General features: G+C 36.0%; 3 protein-coding genes and 1 pseudogene across 3 annotated transcripts; all 4 read left to right on the top strand.

Annotated features, from left to right (window-relative positions):
• Window positions 1–4123: 4123 nt before the first annotated feature.
• On the top strand, window positions 4124–4938 carry LOC135130999 (uncharacterized). Its single transcript, XM_064058492.1, has 3 exons — window positions 4124–4272; window positions 4328–4524; window positions 4574–4938. The coding sequence occupies exons 1-3, from the start codon at window positions 4203–4205 to the stop codon at window positions 4892–4894; spliced, it is 588 nt and encodes a 195-aa protein (XP_063914562.1). The 5' UTR covers window positions 4124–4202; the 3' UTR covers window positions 4895–4938.
• Window positions 4939–5016: 78 nt separating this feature from the next.
• LOC135130754 (fatty acid synthase-like) lies at window positions 5017–13757 on the top strand (annotated as a pseudogene).
• Window positions 13758–13821: 64 nt separating this feature from the next.
• On the top strand, window positions 13822–16364 carry LOC135130756 (fatty acid synthase-like). Its single transcript, XM_064058174.1, has 3 exons — window positions 13822–16170; window positions 16223–16232; window positions 16282–16364. Exons 1-3 carry the CDS (start codon window positions 13822–13824, stop codon window positions 16362–16364), a joined length of 2442 nt encoding a protein of 813 aa, XP_063914244.1.
• On the top strand, window positions 16361–21067 carry LOC135130757 (fatty acid synthase-like). Its single transcript, XM_064058175.1, has 6 exons — window positions 16361–16540; window positions 16598–18120; window positions 18176–18461; window positions 18509–20599; window positions 20648–20887; window positions 20934–21067. Exons 1-6 carry the CDS (start codon window positions 16361–16363, stop codon window positions 21063–21065), a joined length of 4452 nt encoding a protein of 1483 aa, XP_063914245.1. The 3' UTR covers window positions 21066–21067.
• The last annotated feature ends 73 nt before the right edge of the window (window positions 21068–21140 follow it).

A 21140-nucleotide genomic window follows, 5' to 3' on the forward strand; every position in this document is an offset into this window, starting at 1 on the left:
TTCGAAAACACAAATTTCGAAACATTGGAAATTCGGCAAATCAAATTTCTAATTTTTAATGGAAAATCGAAAAATTACAAAATTGAAAATTGCGAATTTTGAAAAAACAATATTAAAAAAAAATAAAAATGTATAAAGTCGAAAAATTGAACATTGAGGTAAACGAAATATTTGAAATTTCGAATTCTGAAAAATTGAACATCGACAATTCCAAAAATAAAATGCGAAAATTGGAAATATAGAATAATTCAATTAAACGAAAATTCAAAATTTCGAAACGAAAAATCGAGGAATGGAAAAATCGAAAAGCAAAAAACCGAAAATTCTAAAATCAAAACGAAAAAGAGCAAAAGCGAAAATCGATAATTTGAAAATCAAAAATTCGAAAAAACGAACATTCAAAATTTCGAACTGTAAAAATTGAAATTTCGAAATCTGAGAAACCGAAATTTCGAATTATGAAAAATGGAAATTTTTAATTCTGAATAATTAATATCACAAAAGTAAAAAAAAATCGAAAATCCAAAGTTCAGAAAAATAGAAAATTCAAAGAAACGAAAACTCGAACATTCAAGAAATCGAAAATTGCAAATGTCGAATTTAAAAAAATGGGAATTTTATAAATCGAAAAATATAAAACTCAAAAAATCGAAAATCGAACACTCGAAAATGGAAAAATCCAAGGGTCGAAACACTAAAAAATGGAAAATTGAAAATGTTGAAATTTGAAAAACCGAAAATAGAAAAATTGAGTAAATCGAGAATGCGAAAAATTGAAAATCAAAATTAGAAATATCGAAAACAATAAATCGAAAATTTGAAAACTGAAAATTAAGAAAAACGAAATTCGAGAAATGGAAAAATCGGTAATTAAAAAATCGAAATTTCAATGTGACGAATTTTGAAAAACTGAAAATTCTACAAATCAAATTTCGAAATTTCTAATTTTGAAGAGTCGAAAATTAAAAAAAATAGAAATACCAAAATTCGAAAATCGAAAATTTAAAAAATTTAAAATAATGGAAGATGAATCCAATATTCACAAAAATCAAAAATTTGAAAAGTCGAAAAATTGAAAACCGAGAAATCGAACATTCAAGAAATCGAAAATTCGAGTTGAGATAATGAATTTTGAAAAATCGAAAAATCGAAGTGTCGAAATTCGAAAAAATTATAAATCGAAAATCCGAAAATTGAAAATGTCGAAATTTGGAACATCGAAAATTCGAAAAATTGAAAATCGACATATTGAAAACCGAAAATCGAAAAATCAAAAATCGAAAATTTGAAAATTGAAAACTCAGGAAAACGAAAATTCAATATTTCAAATTATTTAAAAACGAAATTTCGACTTCTGAAAAATCGAGACTTCGAATTATGAAAAACCGAAATAAAAAAAATTCAAATTAAAAATTCGAAAATTCAAGAACGCAAATTTCTAATACTGAAGAGTCGAAAGCTTAAAAAATCAGATATACAAAAATTCGAAAATCGAAAATTTAAAAAATCGAAAAACAAATCAATAAATACAAATAAATAAATAAATAGATTTATTGTCAACAGAACATAAAGATTTCCTTTAGAGGACAATAAGTACCTTAAAAATTAAATTAAATTAAATCTACCATACATCGAAATCAAACATTCAAGAAATCGAAAAATCGAAGTGACGAAATTTAAAAAATCGGAAATGCGAAAATTGAAACCGTCGAAATTTGGAAAATTGAAACAGGTAAGTAAAATTGAGAAATTCGAAATTCGAAAATTAAAGGGTTGAAATTTCGAATTTTGAACAATTAAAAATTCGAAACATTGGATTAAAAAAATCGAAAATTTGATAAATCAAAGTTCGGAATTTCTAATTCTGAAGAATCGAAAATTCAAAAAATCAGAAATTAGATAATTTGAAAATTTTAAAAGTCTGAAATTGGAAGATTCGAATTTTGAAAAACCTATATTAAAAAAAATCAAAAATTCGAAAAGTCAAAAATCGAAAAATCAATAATTGAAAATGTCGAAATTTGGAAAATTGAATTATGATTTTCAGAAAACGAAAATCCCAAAGTTTGAAAAATTTAAAAATGTTGAATTGAGAAATCGAAATTTTGAAATTTTGATTTTGAGAAATAAAAAATTTTAAACATCAAAAATTTGAAAAGTCGAAAAATCGAGCATTCAAGTAATCGAAAAGACTGTCGAATTTTGAAAAATCGGAATTTTGGAATTCGAAAATCCAAAAAATCGAAATTCAAAAGAAAAGAAAATTCGAAACGTTAAATAAATCGAAGTACCGAAAATCTAAAATTCAGAAAATCGAAAATTCCAATAAACGAAAATTCCTACATTCAAGAAATCGAAAATTCGAGATGTCAAATTTTAAAAAATTGGAATTTCATAAATCGAAAACTCAAAAAATCGAAAATCGGAAAATCCAAGTGTCGAAAAATTAAAAAATGGAAAGTCCTCAAAATGAAAATGTTGAAATTTAAAAAACCAAAAATACAAAAATTGAGTAGGTAAATGGAGGATTCGAAAAATTGAAAATCAAAAATAGAAATATCGAAAACCGAAAATCGAAAATTCGAAAATTCGAGAAATGGAAAAAAGTAAAAATTCTAATTTTGAAGTCGAAATTTGGAAAATTGAAAATTGCAAAATCCAGAAAACGAGGATCCGAAACTTCAAAAAGTCGAAATTTGAAAAATTTAAAAATGCTGAACTGAGAAATTGAAATTTCTGAGTTTGGATTTTGAGAAATAAAAAATTAAAAAATCAAAAAAGTTAATAAATCTAAAATCGGAAAATCGAATATTCTAGAAATCGATAATTCGAATGTCGAATTTAGAAAAATCCGAATTTACGAATAGGAAAATCCAAAAATCAAAATTCAGCGAAAAAGAAAATAGGCAACGTCAAATTAATAAATCGAAGCATCGAAATTCGCAAATTCAAAAAATCGAAAATTCAGGAAAAAAAAAATTCAGAAAAACGAAAATTCAAAAATATTAATTGTTAAAAATCGAAATTTCGAATTGTATATCGAAAATTCAAAAAATCAAAAACACGAAAATTTGAGAAATGACGAAAATTAAAACATCAAAAATTCAAAAATTGAAAATTCGGCAAATCAAATTACAAATTTCTAATTTTGAATCGAAAATCGAAAATTTACAAAATTGAACATTTCGAATTTTGAAAAACTAATATTAAAAAAAAATTCGAAAAGTCGAAAAATCGAACATTGAAGTAACGAAATATTCGAAATTCCGAACTTGGAAAAATTAGAATTTTAGAATTCGAACAAAAAATCAAAAAAAATCGAAAATTTGAAACGTCAAATTAAAAAAAATGGTAATTTCGAATTCTGAAAAGTCTAAATTTCGAATTCTGAATAATTGAATGTCGACATTTCAAAAAATATACGAAAAACGGAAAGATAGAAAAATTCAAATAAACGAAAATCCAAAATTTCGAATTACGAAAAATCAAAGTATCGAAATTCAAAAAATCAGAAATGGAAAAATCGAAATTCGAAAAATTCAGAAGTCGAAAAATTAAAAAATGGGAAATCCGAAAATTGAAAATGTTGAAATTTGAAAAACCGAAAATCGAAATATCGAATTAAAAATTCAGAAAACGAAAATTCGAGAAATGGAAAAATCGATAATTATAAAAATCGAAATTTCAATATGACATGATCCATTTCTGAAACACCTGAAGTGAAAAGTGAGTTCAAAATTTTCAAATTTTTCCAAAAAATGGTTAAAATGAGTTCAAACCAAAACATCGTGTTTCCCTTGAACTTTAATAAAAAGTGTTCCTAGGAAAGAATATCAGTTTCTAGAACGAAATGTTATTGGCGATTACAACAAAAAAAAAAACACCTTCAACTTGACATTCAGAATAACGATTCCAACTAAATTTCATAATAAGTGATGAAGCTTCAAAAAATGTTTCTTTACTTCGACTATACGAGTAAGTAAAATAATATTTATATTTTTGTTTTTACAACGAAATATTTATAACATTCCGAAAACGATTTCATTTTATCTTTAGCCGACTTTTCTCAGAAGCAGATCAAAAGGTTAAGTTTACAAAACACGAACATCAAATTTTTATCTTTCTATTAATAATTATTCTATAAATTGGTGCAACTATTAACAACGTGGTATAAACGAACAATTCATGAAACGACTTGCAAAATGAAACACTATTTCATAGTTTTCTTCGTTGTAGCACTCCTTACTCACAAATCGCTATCTACAGATGAAAGTAAGTTATTGTTATGCATGTATTAAACTGACACTAATTTAAAAATGTTATCTAGCGTATTACTGGAAGGACTACGATGGAACTATACCCGATGACGCCCTAGAAGGAGGGTACGACATCCATAGCAACAGCATTTTCATCGGAAAAGCACAAGTAGGCGAAGACCATATAGTGGTACCAATCTATCCCAACATCTCCGATGTTCAGACGTTCTCAGACGGAAAAGTTGAGAAAATCAACTCCGGCATTAAAGTAAGTACTGGGACGGTTTGGTTTCGGCATACATATAATAATTTTTTAGATTCTCTGCGGTTCGGAACAACCCGTTGACTGGATACGAGCCAGCGCGGAAAACTTCCATGTGGTACTAATAGGAAAAAATCCAGTGCAGGGTGGAGAATTGAAGAACAAGGGGCATTTACACGTAGGACGAATTTTCTACGAAAATGAAATTAAAATAGGTCCGATATTGTCTTATGATTTGGACAAAGCGTGTTTGCATTTCGTGCATAAACATTTGGTGCTGAGTACCGATAAGTACGAGGTACTGGTGTACGATTCTCCGAGGGAGCGTCCGAGGAGGCCTTGGAACCGTCGAGGACCCGGCAGACGATTTCACTAAACTGTTTTATTATTATTAATAAAAAGTTAATTGCCGGTCGTAAATTCTTTGATATTATATTATAGTATTAAATTATCCATTAAGGATATAAATTACATTTGCTTTTGGAGGTTAGTACCAGCATGGGAGATTCAGAAGCCGCTTTAGGATTGTGTTCTTTGGCAAAAGTGGTCATCACTACGGAAAATGGTTTCATACCTGCCAACTTACATTTTCAATCTCCTAATAAAAACATCCCTGCGTTGAGTGAAAGTGGTCACTAGAGAGCGGATTTATAAGCACAAAAAATTAAGAATAAGCCCTTAAATAAGCACAACATTTTCAATAAAAAAGTTTTATTTTAAGCAAAAAAGCATTGAAAACATAATCATATTACAAATCAAAGAAAACTTCTTAGAACTTTGGATAAAATATTATTACAATAATCCTAGACTTTATATTTTACACACGTATTTCAGTTTTCTTTAAAACAATTTATGATTGTAATATGTTCCAAGTTGTCCACTGTAAAATTTTTTCGCCGATCATTTAAAATGTGTTTAAAATTGGAGAATGTGCGTTCAACATCCACACTCGTTGTTGGCGCAAATTTGAATTTTGCAACTAATGTTGAATCTAACTCCAAATTTTCCACCTTCTGGCCTTGTAAAACACGAGCAACGTCGGAAAGAACACCGAAACCTGCATTTTTATTTAACACTTCGTCAAGTTTTCGAGATACTCTAGTACCAATATCACCCCTTACTGCGTTTGCTTGTTGTTTAAATTCTTTCACTAAGTTTATGGCATCTACCAACAAAATGTTGGGTTTTTCTAACTTTTCTATTACCTCACATACGAGTTGATAATTGCTTCTTAGAAAAGCTAGATCTTGTCGCAAATCTTTGTTTTCCAAAATATTTATGCAATCTTTAATCGATTGAGAAGAATCTTCGCTAAACTCCGTAACTACTTCCTCAAATTCTTTGATACATTTGTCATAATAAAATGTGGCCTGTAACCATGTTCCCCACCTCGTTATAATCGGCTCTGGGGGCAATGGTATGTTTGGAAATTTTTCCTTAAAATGTTGCACTCTTAGTGGGGCTTTAACAAAAATCTTTTTACCATTTGCCACTAATTTATTAACAGTAGGAAACTGCAAACGTATTCCTTCAGCCACTCTGTTTAAACCGTGGGCAATGCAAGTAGAGTGAATTAAATTGGGGTACAATATTTTTAGATTATTCCCTGCTTTCAACATATAACGAGCTGCATCCGAGATCATCAATAAAATTTTATTGGCAAAAATAGTGACGTAAGACTGTCATTTACAAATCTGGTAATCGTATTGCCATTTGTTTTATCTAACATTTTCAAACTTAGTACATACCTTCGACTAGGGAAATTTTCATTTAAGATTCCAACAATTAAACTTGCCACGTATCTTCCACAACTATCGGTTGTTTCATCGACAGCAAACCATAAATAATTATCTCCAATGCGATGTTTAATTTCGTTGTAAACTTCCTGACACACTGGGCCTACATAATTTTTTCGGAGAGTACTTTCAACCGGAATATGTCGATTGCAGTGTTTTTCAAGGAATTCTTGAAGAGGGCCTTTCTCCAATTTTTTTAAAGGAATATTGGACTGGATCATCATTTTACATAAATCGAAATTAAACTGAAACTGCTCATCTTTTGTGGAAGTAGATGCAACAAATTCATGTATGGTCTGCTGTTAAATTTTAGAAACTTCAAACATTTTCTTCCTTTCTACGTGAAGAGTCGTTCTGACACGTTGCGTCACTTTATATTTTTTGAATCTAAAACAACGTACATATACAGGATTAACAAAGGAAAATAGATAAAAAAAAATTAGTGGGCTTACGGTTTTCACACAAGCTCTGCAGAATATTTTGTTGTTTTCGAATTTTAATTCTGGAAAATCCCTTATCCACTCATCCGGCGTCGATTTTACTTTCGGCAATCTTTTAAAATATTAGTAATATTACCAAAAAGAACTCAACATGTAACAAGGGAGAACCACGTATAACACTGTACCACGACAGATGCGATAGACTGATGGTTGTGAAATAAACGGTTCATTTACTTAAAAGTTTCCATTAGAAAAATTTTAAGGTAGGTAGTTGGGTACAATAATCCTTTTTTCTAGAAAATCTTCAACGGTCTTGCCGCAAAATGCCGAAAAAGAACATCTGCTTAAAAGCTTTAATTCATTATCAACGGAAGTAAGGATTTAAAGTGATAAAATCTATGGAGTATTTTTCCAATCCTATTATAAAATTTTATTACCCAAACGACCGGAACCTATTCACAGAAAGGGTCTTGAGTACGTGTACTTCAATGGTCAAGTCCAGGTAAAATGCATACGCTACGATACGGCTAACTAACAAGTATTTGTCATCCCGACAAGGCCGGCATTTGAACAAAATATGCATTAAAACTCATATTCGTCGAAATAAGCATATAACTTTTAATATGCATAAAATTGAAAAAAAAAAATAAGCATAAAAAATGTGTCAAATGACTCCAAATTGTATCATAGTTACAGATATAAAAAAGTTTTGAAGTGCTTACATTTTTCACAAAAAGCATTAAACCTAAACATCCGCTCTCTAGTGGTCACTAAGAACGAACCTTGGCAAGGTGGTCTAGTTGCTATTAATTCCTTTGGTGCGGGGGGTACCAACTCACACCTTATTCTTAAAGCGAACCCAAAAGACAAAATTAAACAAAAAACGCCTGGTGTACCACGTATCGTGGCGATTTCTGGACGCACCTCTGACGCGGTTCATACTTTAATCGGTCAGGTTAAGAAGCACAGAGACGACGATGAGTTCTTGTATCTAGTAAATGAGGTTCATCAGGATGGGATTAAGGGTCACCAATACAGAGGATTCTGTCTTTTAAACGATACACCAGTCTGCGAAATCGGAGATATCTCTTTCCAGAAGAGACCTGTTTGGTTTATATACAGTGGGGTGGGTTCTCAAAAGAGCATAGGAAAAGAACTCATGCAAATAGAAGTGTTTCGCAGCTCAATTAAGAAAAGTTCTGTAGTGCTACAGCAATTTGGAATAGATTTAGAAGATATTATAATCAACGGGACGGATTCCACCTTCGAGAATGTTCTGAATACAACAGTTGCGATAGTCGGCGTACAGATAGCCCTAACAGACCTTTTAAAATTTTTAGACGTACAGCCCGACGGAATAATCGGACATTCGATTGGTGAACTAAGTTGTGCTTACGCAGACGAAACTCTAACCGCCGAACAAACCATTCTTACCGCTTACCATAGAGGAAAATCGCTAATAGACAGTGATCTTGTCAAAGGGTCAATGGCTGCAGTTGGACTATCTTGGGAACAAGCACACCAAAGGTGCCCCTCAAATGTATTTCCCGCTTGCCACAACGCCCAAAATATCACCACAGTCTCTGGTCTGAGCGACTCTGTAAAAGCTTTCGTCGCACAACTAACTTCTGAAAATATTTTTGCCAAAGAAGTGAAAGTCAGCAATGTCGCTTTCCACTCCAAGTACGTAGCAAAAGCGGGTACTCAGTTCCACAAAGCACTCAAACAAATCATACCTTTCCCAAAACCACGAACATCCAAATGGATCTCATCTTCAATACCTGAGTCGAAATGGACGACGACTCTTGCACAATACAGCTCTCCAGATTATCACGTCGAAAATTTTCTTTCGCCTGTTCTGTTCCACGAAGCTCTTCAACACGTCCCAGACAACGCTGTCGTTATTGAAATAGCACCTTCGGCGCTTTTTCAAGGAATTATTAGACGTTCGTTAGGATCTAAAATTACACCTGTAAGCCTTTTAAAGAAAGAGTGTGATAACGATGTTGAGTTTTTATTGACAGCGCTTGGAAGGTAAGTTTACTAGTTTAATGTGCGATTAATAGTGACTATGTACGATTAGGGTACACAATGCTGGATGCCAACCCAAATTTGCAAAGCTTTATCCTTCAATGGATTTTCCAGTGGGTCGAGGTACCCCCATGATTGCTCCGTACGTCAAGTGGGACCATTCTGAGGAGTGGACGGTGCCTAATTTTGTTGAAGAAAACTCTAGCTCTGGTGCGGTGGAAGTAGAGGTAGATGTCACCAAAGAAGAAAACCGGTTTTTGTTGGGTCATAGCACTGATAGTCAAATTGTTTACCCAGCCGCTGCGTATGTGGTAAATGTTGCCAATTCGTTTCAAAAATAAAAAGGGTGACCGAAATTGATTTCAGGTTTTAATTTGGAAGACTTTAGCGAGACTCAAAAACAAAGATTACAATCATACGCCTTTTGTAATCGAAAACATGGAATTTCATCGTGCCACGATTATCCCGAAACAAGGTTCTATTAAATTTACTATCAACATCTTGCAGCAAAACGGTGATTTTGAATTGTGCCAAGGTGGAAGCATCGTTGTCACGGGTAGGACCCAAGTTCCTGAAAATGTGTCCAAAATGTTTTCAAAGCTTGAACCCATCGACTCCCAAACAGGAGAGACGTGGTTAAAATTAAACCACGAAGATGTGTTCAAAGAACTGAGACTACGGGGATTTGAATATGGGGGTAGCTTCCAAGAAATCCTGGAAACAGATAACCGTTTTTCAAATGGGAAAATAAAATGGAACAACTGGGTTAGTTGTATTGACGCCATGTTACAATTCTGGGCTATCCGTATACATACTCGAGAGCTTTACCTTCCTACTAAATTACAAAAAGTTGTAATTGATCCTAAAATGCATCTTCAAGCAGCTAGAGAATCTGACAATGTTTTGGCGGTGTCTGCGTTTGACAACATCGGCGTTGTTAAATCTGGAGGTGTTGAAGTTAAAGGGTTAAAAACCAGTTATGTTACAAGGTGCCATCTAACGCATTCTACTCCGAAAATAGAAAAGTATGAGTTTGTACCTTTCGAAGATAAAGTCTGGGTAAGCGAAAATGTAGCCCTAAAAATGGTTGTGCAAACTGTGTTGGAAAACAGTGTTGGAGTTCTTCGAATAGGAAAAATGGAAAGTGGACATCCGATGGAAGAAGAGTTGCTGCTCGAAATTGAGGAGGTCCTTAAACGGGAGCTTGTGATATCTGTAGATACGAAAATAATTACATCCAAAGATCCAACTCTGACTGATTTTGATTTGGTCGTTGTGTCCGTTGCGAACATAAAAACTGAACTCAGTTTTCTAGAAACCATTTTACAAAACTTGAGACAGGAAAGTTTTCTCTTGTTAGAAGGACTTAAAGAAGATTTAAATTTCAACAATTTACCATCTATGGGAGTGGTTGTTAGTACTCAAGCCACTTCCACAAAAATGTACACTCTTTTACGAAAACCAACAGAAATTGACACAAACTCGTCTGTTGTTAAAGTAACCGAAGACCTGTCTTGGATTGAACTAGTAAAAGATGCAATGAAGAGAAACGAAGCCCGTGGAAACAAGATTTATTTGTACACTCAAGGAGACAACTTTAGCGGATTAATCGGTTTCGTGAATTGTCTAAAGCAGGAACCAGGTGGCGAAAAAGTAAGAGCTGTGTTCATCGAAGATGCGAATGCTCCTCCATTCTCACTGACCCAGTATTCCGAACAACTGAAAAAAGATTTGGTTCACAATGTGCTCAAGAAAAACGTTTGGGGTACTTTGAGACACATTCCATTTGATAACGACAAAATTTCGACTCAGCACGCCTACATCAGTGCGCAGATTCCTGGAAGCTTGGCAAGTTTGCAATGGGTACAAAGCCGCTTAGACTTAAGGTAAATAAAATTTTAGAATGTTTGTGATATTTTAACCTCGTTTGGTAATTTATAGAAAAAACGAGCCAAACTTGGAATTATGTCGTGTTTACTATGCTCCAATTACCTCCCACGACGTGCTCTGGCAATGGGAAAATTTTCAGAAGAGAGACCGTTAAAAAGAAACCACTTCCTAGGTTCAGAATTTTCCGGACGCGACAGTACCCATAATCGTGTCATGGGAATAATTACCACAAGCTCTTTGGCAACAACCATAGTAATCGATAAAGAATTTGTATGGTCTGTACCAAAGAAATGGAGTTTGGAAGAAGCCTCAACGGTTCCTAATGCTTACGCCACGGTAACTAACAATCTTATTTTTACACTGCTGTAACAGAAACATTTCAGAGTTATTATGCTCTTGTGGTTCGAGGCCAAATCAAACCTGGAGAATCAGTTCTCATCCATGATGGTCCTGAGACTATAGGTATAGCTTCCATACGTATTGCGCTTGAGATGGGTTGCAAAGTTTTTACATTTGTCAACACTAAAGAGAAGAAAGATTTCTTGGAAAGAATTTTTCCAGAACTTGCAGATGGCTGCATTGGTCATGTTAGTACTTTCGACGAAATGGTACTCAAGGAAACGAATGGATGCGGAGTCGATTTGGTTTTTGGTTATGCAACCGGTGAACACTTGGAAGCATCTTTGAACTGTTTAACGCATGGTGGTCGCTTACTGAAAATAGGAAATTTCGACTTTCCCAAAAATGGTGTTTTGAAAATGAAAAATATATCCCTCTATGGTATAGTCTTTGATGCGCAATTCAGAAGTGAGGTTTCTATTAAGAGAAAAATTTGGCGATTAGTTGACGAAGGTACTGTATATTTAGTAGCTAATAAGTAAGTAATAAATAACATGTGATTCTTAAATTTCAGGTATTAATAACGGTACCGTGAAACCTCTACCACGTACCGTCTTTAGAAACAACCAAATCGAAGAAGCTTTCCACTGCGTAGAGTCCATAACACACATGGGGAAATCAATTTTGGAAATTTGCCCTGAAGACCAAAAACCACACCCTGTTTTAGCTACGTCACGGTCTTATTTCGACCCAAACAAAACTTACGTCCTAATAGGTGGTTTGGGCGGTTTTGGTTTAGAACTAACCAACTGGTTGACTCAAAGAGGAGCAAAAAAGTTGATTTTGTCTTCAAGGAATGGAATCCAAACAGGATATCAGTCGCTTCGTATCAGAAATTGGACACAGTCGGGAATCATCGTTCAGATCTTTACCGCTGACGTTACGACACTAAAGGGTACTTGAAAACTTCTGGAAGAAGCAAACAATCTAGGACCAGTAGGCGGCATTTTCAATGTGGCAGGAGTCGTTCGTGACGCACTAATGGTAAATTTAACCGAAGCCGACTTCAAGACTGTCTGTGCTCCGAAAATCGAAATTACTAAGCATTTAGATGTGGTTTCGAGAGAGCTTTGCCCACAGTTAGAACACTTTGTGACTTTTTCTTCATCATCGTGCGGTCGCGGAAATGCTGGACAGTCGAATTACGGTTATGCGAATTCAGCGATGGAACGTCTTTGTGAAGCTCGTCGAGTGATGGGTCTTCCAGGACTCGTGATCCAATGGGGTGCTGTGGGTGATGTGGGTTTAGCGATGGAAAAGACCAGAGGGAATAAGTACGTGAAAGTAGGTGGGACGGTGCCGCAAAGAATAGCTTCGTGTTTCTCTACGTTGGACATTTTCCTTCAACAATTGAGTCCTGTTGTCAGTAGCATGGTATTGGACGAAGGACACGAAGGAGACTTGAAAACAAAAGAAATTGGGATGATTGACGCTGTTGCCAAAATTTTGGGAATTGAAGATGTTTCGAAAGTTGGCGATTCTGTTTCGCTTGTCGATTTAGGCATGGATTCGCTAATGGCTGCTGAAATCAGGCAAACTCTTCAATGTAAATTTGATTGGGCATTGAGTGTCGAAAAAATTCGGGCGCTTAGTTTTGGTCAGTTAAGGAACACGAAAAAGTCTGTAAACGACCAGGAAAAGTAGGTGCTTGTGCAGATCAACTTGTAGAGACTGAGATCAGTTTGTCTACGACATGTGATTAGATAAGTCATTCTAATATATGTATGTATATATGTAATTAATTTTATCAAGTGGGGTTAATATGTTATACCTTATTTTTTTTATTTTGGTAATAAGTTTATCTGAAGTTGCTTTTTTTGTCCCGCAACACGACAGGAAGTAAACACTGAAAACTAAGTTTTTTTAATATCGAGATAAATTATTACATTTTACGTGTCATTATCAAAGTACATTAAGCATCTACACCTGGTGATTCATCGGTGGTGTCGAAAAAGTGTGGATAGAAAAAGAAATATTCTGTTATCAATTTGGGTAGATGTAATGTAGTAATGTACTTATTCTATGTCTCTTGAGTCTTTTAAGTCAACACCCAACATTTTTCTTTTTGATGAATTTTATCTTGTCAACTTCAACTCTTTCTTTCAATTCTAAGCAAGTTTGAAGTTTTGAATGTTTGGACCATAAGGATAAAGGAGAATACTACTTTGAACGTTTTACGAAAATGCTGTTTGATGTGATAAACCTCTAAATTGAATGTTAGTCCTTTCAATCACTCGTCAAATGACAACGTAACACCCACAATGACGTTATAGTTTTGAATATCTCGTTCTTCTGCGTCTTTGGGTTTTTAATTATTATCATTTTTATGACATGTATATAATAATTAGTTATTAACTAGAATATTTTTTATAGCAACTTATTTTTTAACTATAATCACGTTATGGAAGCAATAATTATTAGACGTAAAGACGTAAATGGCAGTAGTGAATTACAAGATATAAATACAACGTTGTTCAAGTTATGTTGTACAGTTTTTTATACCCTTGTAATAAAGCAACGCTCCTTACGAATAAAACATTAATACAAAACGGTAAGAAGGAAAACAACTTTTTTAATTTGGTATCATTCAATTTTAATTTTTTAAACACCATTTTTACTCGTGTCAGTAACTAGATGCTTATACTTTTCACGTTCTGTCGTTTGTAGATTCAAGGAAATGTAGTTCTTAACTTAACAAATTGGACCTTCAAATTGTCCCCTTCTCTTTTAATAAATTGTTTCAGATTATGGCTGCCAAAAGTTCTGACGACATTGTCATCGCTGGTATTTCTGGCCGACTGCCAGAAAGTTCAAATCTCGAAGAATTCAAGCAGCAACTATTCGACGGCGTCGACTTAGTGACAGATGATGAAAGACGTTGGCCCTCAGGTCTCTACAACCTACCAACTCGTACCGGAAAAATGAAAGATATATCTCACTTCGACGCCACCTTCTTCGGCGTCCACCCTAAACAAGCCCACACGATGGACCCCCAACTGAGATTTCTTCTTGAAGTGACTTACGAAGCAATCGTGGACGCTGGGGTTAACCCCAAAGACATAAAAGGTTCAAAAACGGGTGTCTATGTTGGAGTTTTCCAAAACGAATCTTCGGAATTCTGGACGAAAGATCCAGACGAAACGACAGGATACAGTTTAACTGGGTGTTCTGTTTGCATGTTTGCTAATAGAATATCGTACGCGTTTGATCTCAAGGGACCTAGTTATGTGGTGGATTCGGCTTGTTCGAGCAGCATGGTGGCCTTGAACCAAGCAGTATGGGCAATGAAGAATGGGGAGTGTGATGCTGCTATCGTAGCAGGGGTGAATTTGCTTCTGAAACCTGAAACATCTTTGGAGTTTTCAAAACTCGGAATGTTGAATGCTGAAGGCAAGTGTAAATCGTTCGATGCTTCGGGAAATGGATACGTGAGATCAGAAGCTACAGTCGTTATATATTTGCAGAAGGCAACAATTGCTAAACGTGTGTATGCCACTATTCTGGGAATGAAAGTTAACAATGACGGGTACAAAGTCGAAGGAATTACGTTTCCTAGTGGAAGTATGCAGAATGAACTCATTCGGGATACATACACCAAATTTGGTGTTGATCGTTCAGAAGTTACGTATTTAGAAGCTCATGGTACGGGTACCATAGCGGGGGATACACAAGAAGTCAACTCAATTGCAGACTTTTTCTGTGAAAATCGGAAAGAACCACTGCTTATAGGATCTGTCAAAAGTAACATGGGGCATCCTGAATCAGCCTCGGGACTGTGTTCCTTGGCAAAAGTTGTCATCACTATGGAAAGTGGTTTCATACCTGCCAACTTACATTTTCACTCTCCTAATAAAAATATTCCAGCGTTGAGTGACGGTCGTTTGAAAGTGGTCACTAAGAACGAACCTTGGCAAGGTGGTCTAGTTGCTATTAATTCCTTTGGTGCTGGGGGTACCAACTCACACCTTATTCTTAAAGCGAACCCGAAAGAGAAAATTAAACAAAATACGCCTGGTGTACCACGTATCGTCGCGATTTCTGGACGCACCTCTGACGCGGTTCATACTTTAATCGATCAGGTTAAGAAGCACAGAGACGACGATGAGTTCTTGTATCTAGTAAATCAGGTTCATCAGGATGGGATTAAGGGTCACCAATATAGAGGATTCTGTCTTCTAAACGATACACCAGTCTGCGAAATCGGAGATATCTCTTTCCAGAAGAGACCTGTTTGGTTTATATACAGTGGGATGGGTTCTCAAAAGAGCATAGGAAAAGAACTCATGCAAATAGAAGTGTTTCGCAGCTCAATTAAGAAAAGTTCTGTAGTGCTACAGCAATTTGGAATAGATTTAGAAGATATCATAGTCAACGGGACGGATTCCACCTTCGAGAATGTTCTCAATACAACAGTTGCGATAGTCGGCGTACAGATAGCCCTAACCGACCTTTTGAAATTTTTAGGCGTTGACCCTGACGGAATAATCGGACATTCGATTGGTGAAATAAGTTGTGCTTACGCAGACGAAACTCTAACCTCCGAACAAACCATTCTTACCGCTTACCACCGAGGAAAATCTCTAATAGACAATGATCTTGTCAAAGGGTCAATGGCTGCAGTTGGACTGTCATGGGAACAAGCACACCAAAGGTGCCCCTCCAATGTATTTCCCGCTTGCCACAACGCTCAAAATATCACCACAGTCTCTGGTCTGAGCGACTCTGTAAAAGCTTTCGTCGCCCAACTAACTTCTGAAAATATTTTTGCCAAAGAAGTGAAAGTGAGTAATGTCGCTTTCCACTCAAAATACGTAGCAAAAGCGGGTCCACAATTCCACAAAGCACTCAAACAAATCATACCTTTCCCAAAACCACGAACATCCAAATGGATTTCATCTTCAATACCTGAGTCGAAATGGACGACGACTCTTGCACAATACAGCTCTCCAGATTATCACGTCGAAAATTTTCTTTCGCCTGTTTTGTTCCACGAAGCTCTTCAACACGTACCAGACAACGCTGTCGTGATTGAAATAGCACCTTCCGCGCTGTTTCAAGGAATTATTAAACGTTCGTTAGGATCTAAAATTACACCTGTAAGCCTTTTAAAGAAAGAGTGTGATAACGATGTTGAGTTTTTATTGACAGCACTCGGAAGGTAAGTTTACTAGTATAATGTGTGATTAATAGTGACTATGTACGATTAGGGTACACAATGCTGGATGTCAACCCAAATTTTCAAAGCTTTATCCTTCAATGGATTTTCCAGTGGGTCGAGGTACCCCCATGATTGCTCCGTACGTCAAGTGGGACCATTCTGAGGAGTGGACGGTGCCTAATTTTCTTGAGAGTGAAACTAAATCTGGTGTTATGGAAATAGAAGTGGATATGAGCAAAGATGACAATCAATATCTGTTGGGACATGTTATTGACGGTCAAAATCTTTACCCAGCAGCTGCATATGTGGTAAGTAAATAAGTCGTCTACAAATTAGTTTCAATGGTCTTACTTGACACGTCCAAGGTTTTAATTTGGAAGACACTAGCAAACCTAAAAAACAAAGACTACCTGCAAACGCCTTTCGTGCTTGAAAACATGGAAATTCATCGCATGACAATTATACCAAAAGACGGCTCTCTGAAATTTACTATCAACATCCTGCAACAAAGTGGCGATTTTGAACTATGTGAAGGTGGAAGTACAGTTGTTACAGGTAAAACTTACGTTCCCGAAGATATTTCTAAAGCATTTGCAAACTCACCTTCCACTGCCCCAAGAATAGAAGAAATGGAGTTAAAATTAAATCAGCAGGATGTGTTGAAAGAACTGAGACTGCGAGGATACCAATACCAGGGTTGTTTCCAACAAATCCTCGAAACAGATGTTCGATTTTCAAACGGAAAGGTAAAGTGGAACGATTGGGTTAGTTGTATTGATGCTATTCTTCAATTTTGGTTTATGCGTGTACCCACTCGAGATCTTTATCTTCCTACGAAATTGCAGAAAGTAGTCATTGATCCACAAAAACATTTCCAAACTGTTAGAGAATGCGGTGGTATTCTTGGGGTGTTTGCCCGCGAAAATCTACGTGTTGTTAAATGCGGCGGTGTCGAAATTGGAGGCTTCAAAGCGACTTATGTTAAAAAACGTCACCTAACTCACCCGGCTCCTAAAATAGAGAAATATGAATTTGTGCCGCTAGAGAATACGACTCCCGTAAGTGAAAACGCGGCTTTACAAGTCCTTCTACAACTTGTGTTGGAAAACAGTTCCGAAGTTCTTAGAATGGCAAAAGTGGAACATGGTCATCCCAACGAGGAACGATTGATGTTCAATATTGACGAGACCCTTAAACAGGAAATTGTAGCGTCTCTAGACACCACAACAGTTACATCTAAAGACGCCAATCTGAGTGACTTTAATTTGGTAGTTGTTGCAGGTTCGAGCATAAATAATGAACTCAGTCTTTTGAAAACTATTTCACAAAATTTGGCAAAGGACGGATTTCTTCTCTTAGAAGGAGACAAGGAAGATTTTAACTTGAACGATCTATCAACTTTGGGAGTACTTGTTAGTAGTCAAATTACCGACACAAAAATTTATGCTCTATTACGAAAACCAGTAGAAACTGATGCAAACTCATCTATTATTATTAAAGTAACTGGAGATTTTTCTTGGATTAATGTACTAAAAGATGCGATGAAACAAAGCGAGACTTCTGGGAACAAAATCTATTTGTACGCTCAAGGAGACAAATTTAGCGGATTGATTGGGTTAGTGAATTGTTTAAAACAAGAACCAGGTGGAGAAAAAATAAGGGGTGCGTTCATCGAAGATCCGAATGCTCCTATATTCTCATTGACACAATATTCCGAACAACTGAGAAAAGATTTGGTTCACAATGTGCTCAAGAAAAATGTTTGGGGTACTATGAGACACATTCAATTAGAGAACAACAAAATTTCTACTCAGCACGCCTACATCAGTGCGCAGATTCCTGGAAACTTGGCAAGTTTGCAATGGGTACAAAGCCCCGTAGACTTAAGGTGATTAAAATTTTATAACGTTTGTGATATTTTAATCTCGTTTGGTAATTTATAGAAAAAACGAGCCAAATTTGGAATTATGTCATGTTTACTGCGCTCCAGTTACCTCCTACGACGTGCTACTGGCTATGGGAAAATTTTCGGAAGAAAGACCGTTAAAAAGAAACCACTTCCTAGGTTCAGAATTTTCAGGACGCGACACTACCAATAAGCGTGTCATGGGAATAATTACCACAAGCTCGTTAGCAACAACCATAGAAGTCGATACAGAATTTTTATGGTCTGTACCAGAGAAATGGAGTTTGGAAGAAGCCTCAACGGTCCCTAATGCTTACGCCATGGTAACTAAGAATCTTATTTTTCCACTGGTGTAATAGAAAAATTTCAGAGTTATTATGCTCTTGTGGTTCGAGGAGGAATCAAATCTGGAGAATCAGTTCTAATCGATGATGGTTCTGAAAGTATAGGTTTAGCTTCCATACGTATTGCGCTTAAGATGGGTTGTAAAGTTTTCACATTTGTCAACACTAAAGGGAAGAAAGACTTCTTGGAAAAAATGTTTCCAGAACTTATAGATGGTTGTATTGGTTGTGATAGTGAAGAAATGGTGTTTAACCAAACCGGTGGACGCGGAGTAGATTTAGCTTTTAGGTGTACAGTTAGTGATCATTCAGAAGCATCTATAAATTGTGTAACAGATGGTGGGCGCTTCCTTCAACTGGGAAACGTCGACTTTCCCAAAGGAAATATCTCAAATGAGAAAGATATATCGTTTCATGGTGTAGCTTTGGGTGTGTTATTTAAGAGTGAAATTTTTGTTAAGAAGAGGGTCTGGGAATTAGTTGAGCAAGGTATTATTGACGGTACTGTGAAACCTCTACCACGTATCGTCTTCAAACCTAATCAAATCCAGGAAGCCTTTCACTTCGCACAGTCCAATACACATCGTGAGAAACCAATTTTGCAAATCTGCGATAACAGCCAAAACCCAGTTCCTGTTTTGGCCACGCCCCGTTCTTACTTCGACCCAAACAAAACTTACATCATAATAGGTGGTTTGGGCGGCTTTGGCTTAGAACTAACCAACAGGTTAACTCGAAGAGGCGCAAAAAAGTTAGTTTTGGCTTCGAGAAATGGAATCCAAACAGGATATCAATCCCAACACGTCCGAAAATGGACCAAATTAGGAATCACCATTAAAATCTTTACTGAAGACATCACAATAGAAAATACAGCAAGACAACTTCTAGCAGACGCAAATAAACTAGGACCTGTTGGTGGCATTTTTAACGTATCAGCAGTCCTTCGTGACGCACTAATGGCGAACCAAACCGAAACCAACTACAGGACTGTTTGTGCCTCCAAAATCGATATCACTAAACATTTAGATGCGCTTTCAAGAGAGCTTTGTCCACATCTAGAACACTTTGTGACTTTTTCTTCATCATCGTGCGGTCGCGGAAACGCTGGTCAGTCGAATTACGGTTATGCGAATTCGGCGATGGAACGTCTTTGCGAAGCTCGTCGAGACGCTGGTCTTCCAGGACTTGCGATCCAGTGGGGTATCGTAGGTGACGTAGGTTTAGCCATAGACATGACTAAAATCAAAGTTCGGGGAATGATGCCACAAAAAATGACTTCGTGTCTGTCTACAATGGATGCTGTTCTTCAGCAAACGAATCCGGTTGTTAGTAGTACGGTTTTTCAACCAAAAAATATAGAGAGTATGAAAACACGAGAAGTAGGGATGACTGAAGCTGTTGCGACTATTCTGGGGATTGAAGACGTCTCTAAAGTTGGCGATTCTGTCTCTTTCGTCGATTTGGGTATGGATTCGACGATGGTTGCTGAAATCAGACAAATTCTTAGATATAATTATGACTTGGCGCTAAAAGTTGCAGAAGTTCGAGCATTGACTTTTAGGCAGTTAAGTGAATTGGAGGAACGGTCTGAAAGTGTGACTACAGTTGCTAGTACAAATCACCATGAAGATAGTGATTTAAATTTGGTAGTTACACCGTCTGAGTGCCTGATTAGACTGAACGACAAAAATATAGAAAACGGTCTACGGCCTGTTTTCGTCATACATTCCATAGAAGGAACAGTTAGCACGTTGATACCTTTAGCCAAAGGTATCACAGCACCTGTATATGGTTTGCAATGTAGCAAAGAAACACCTGACGGTACTATTGAAGACATGGCAGCATTTTACAACGACAAGATTAAAACAATTCAGCCTAAAAGTCCTTACACTTTTGTCGGGTACTCATTTGGTGCCGCTGTTGCTTTTGAAATGGGACTTCAGCTGGAGCATCGCGGAGATAAAGTAAATCTTGTTCTCATCGATGGGTCTCCTTTCTACATACCCACGTGTTCTAAAAAGAATGGAATTGAGATTCTGAAAACCAAGAAAGCAGTTCACGAATGTGAAATTTTGGTTTATTTCGCAACACAGTTTAAAAAAATTGACCGAAGAAAGGTCAGATTTTCAAATGTACTTACAAAGTTTTCAAATTTGTTATTTCAGGCACTTGACGAGCTCATGCTTTTAAAGACGTGGGAAGAAAGATTGGACAAAATTAGTCAGATTCTTTCTGGTGCAGTACCAGTTTCAGATGAAGATGTAAGAGATGCAGCTGCTAGATTCTTTTACAAAGTGGTGGCAGCCAATAAGTACCAACCCAAGTCCAAATTCAAAGGCAAAGTTACTCTTATTAAAGCAACAGAAAATTATATCGATGTGGGTAACGACTATGGACTTTCTGAGGTAAGAGTTTCCTTATAGAACATTTTGAGTATGCTGTTGATTACAGGTTTGCGAACTAAACGTAAAAGTGGATGCGATTGAAGGTAACCACAGGAGTATTTTGGTCGGATCTAGTGTTGAAAACATTGCAAAGATTGTAAATAGTGGCATGGAAGAAATTAAGACACAGTCATTTTAGTAATTAGCAATAAATCTGTACTCTGTTTAATTATTGTCAGTGTTGTTTTTGTATTTTATTTTGGTAATAAATGTA

Source organism: Zophobas morio, unplaced genomic scaffold (assembly GCF_036711695.1).
Source record: "Zophobas morio isolate AGI-343-1 ecotype UQ-CSIRO unplaced genomic scaffold, CSIRO_AGI_Zmor_V1 ptg000018l, whole genome shotgun sequence".
NCBI classification, from domain to species: Eukaryota; Metazoa; Arthropoda; class Insecta; order Coleoptera; family Tenebrionidae; genus Zophobas; species Zophobas morio.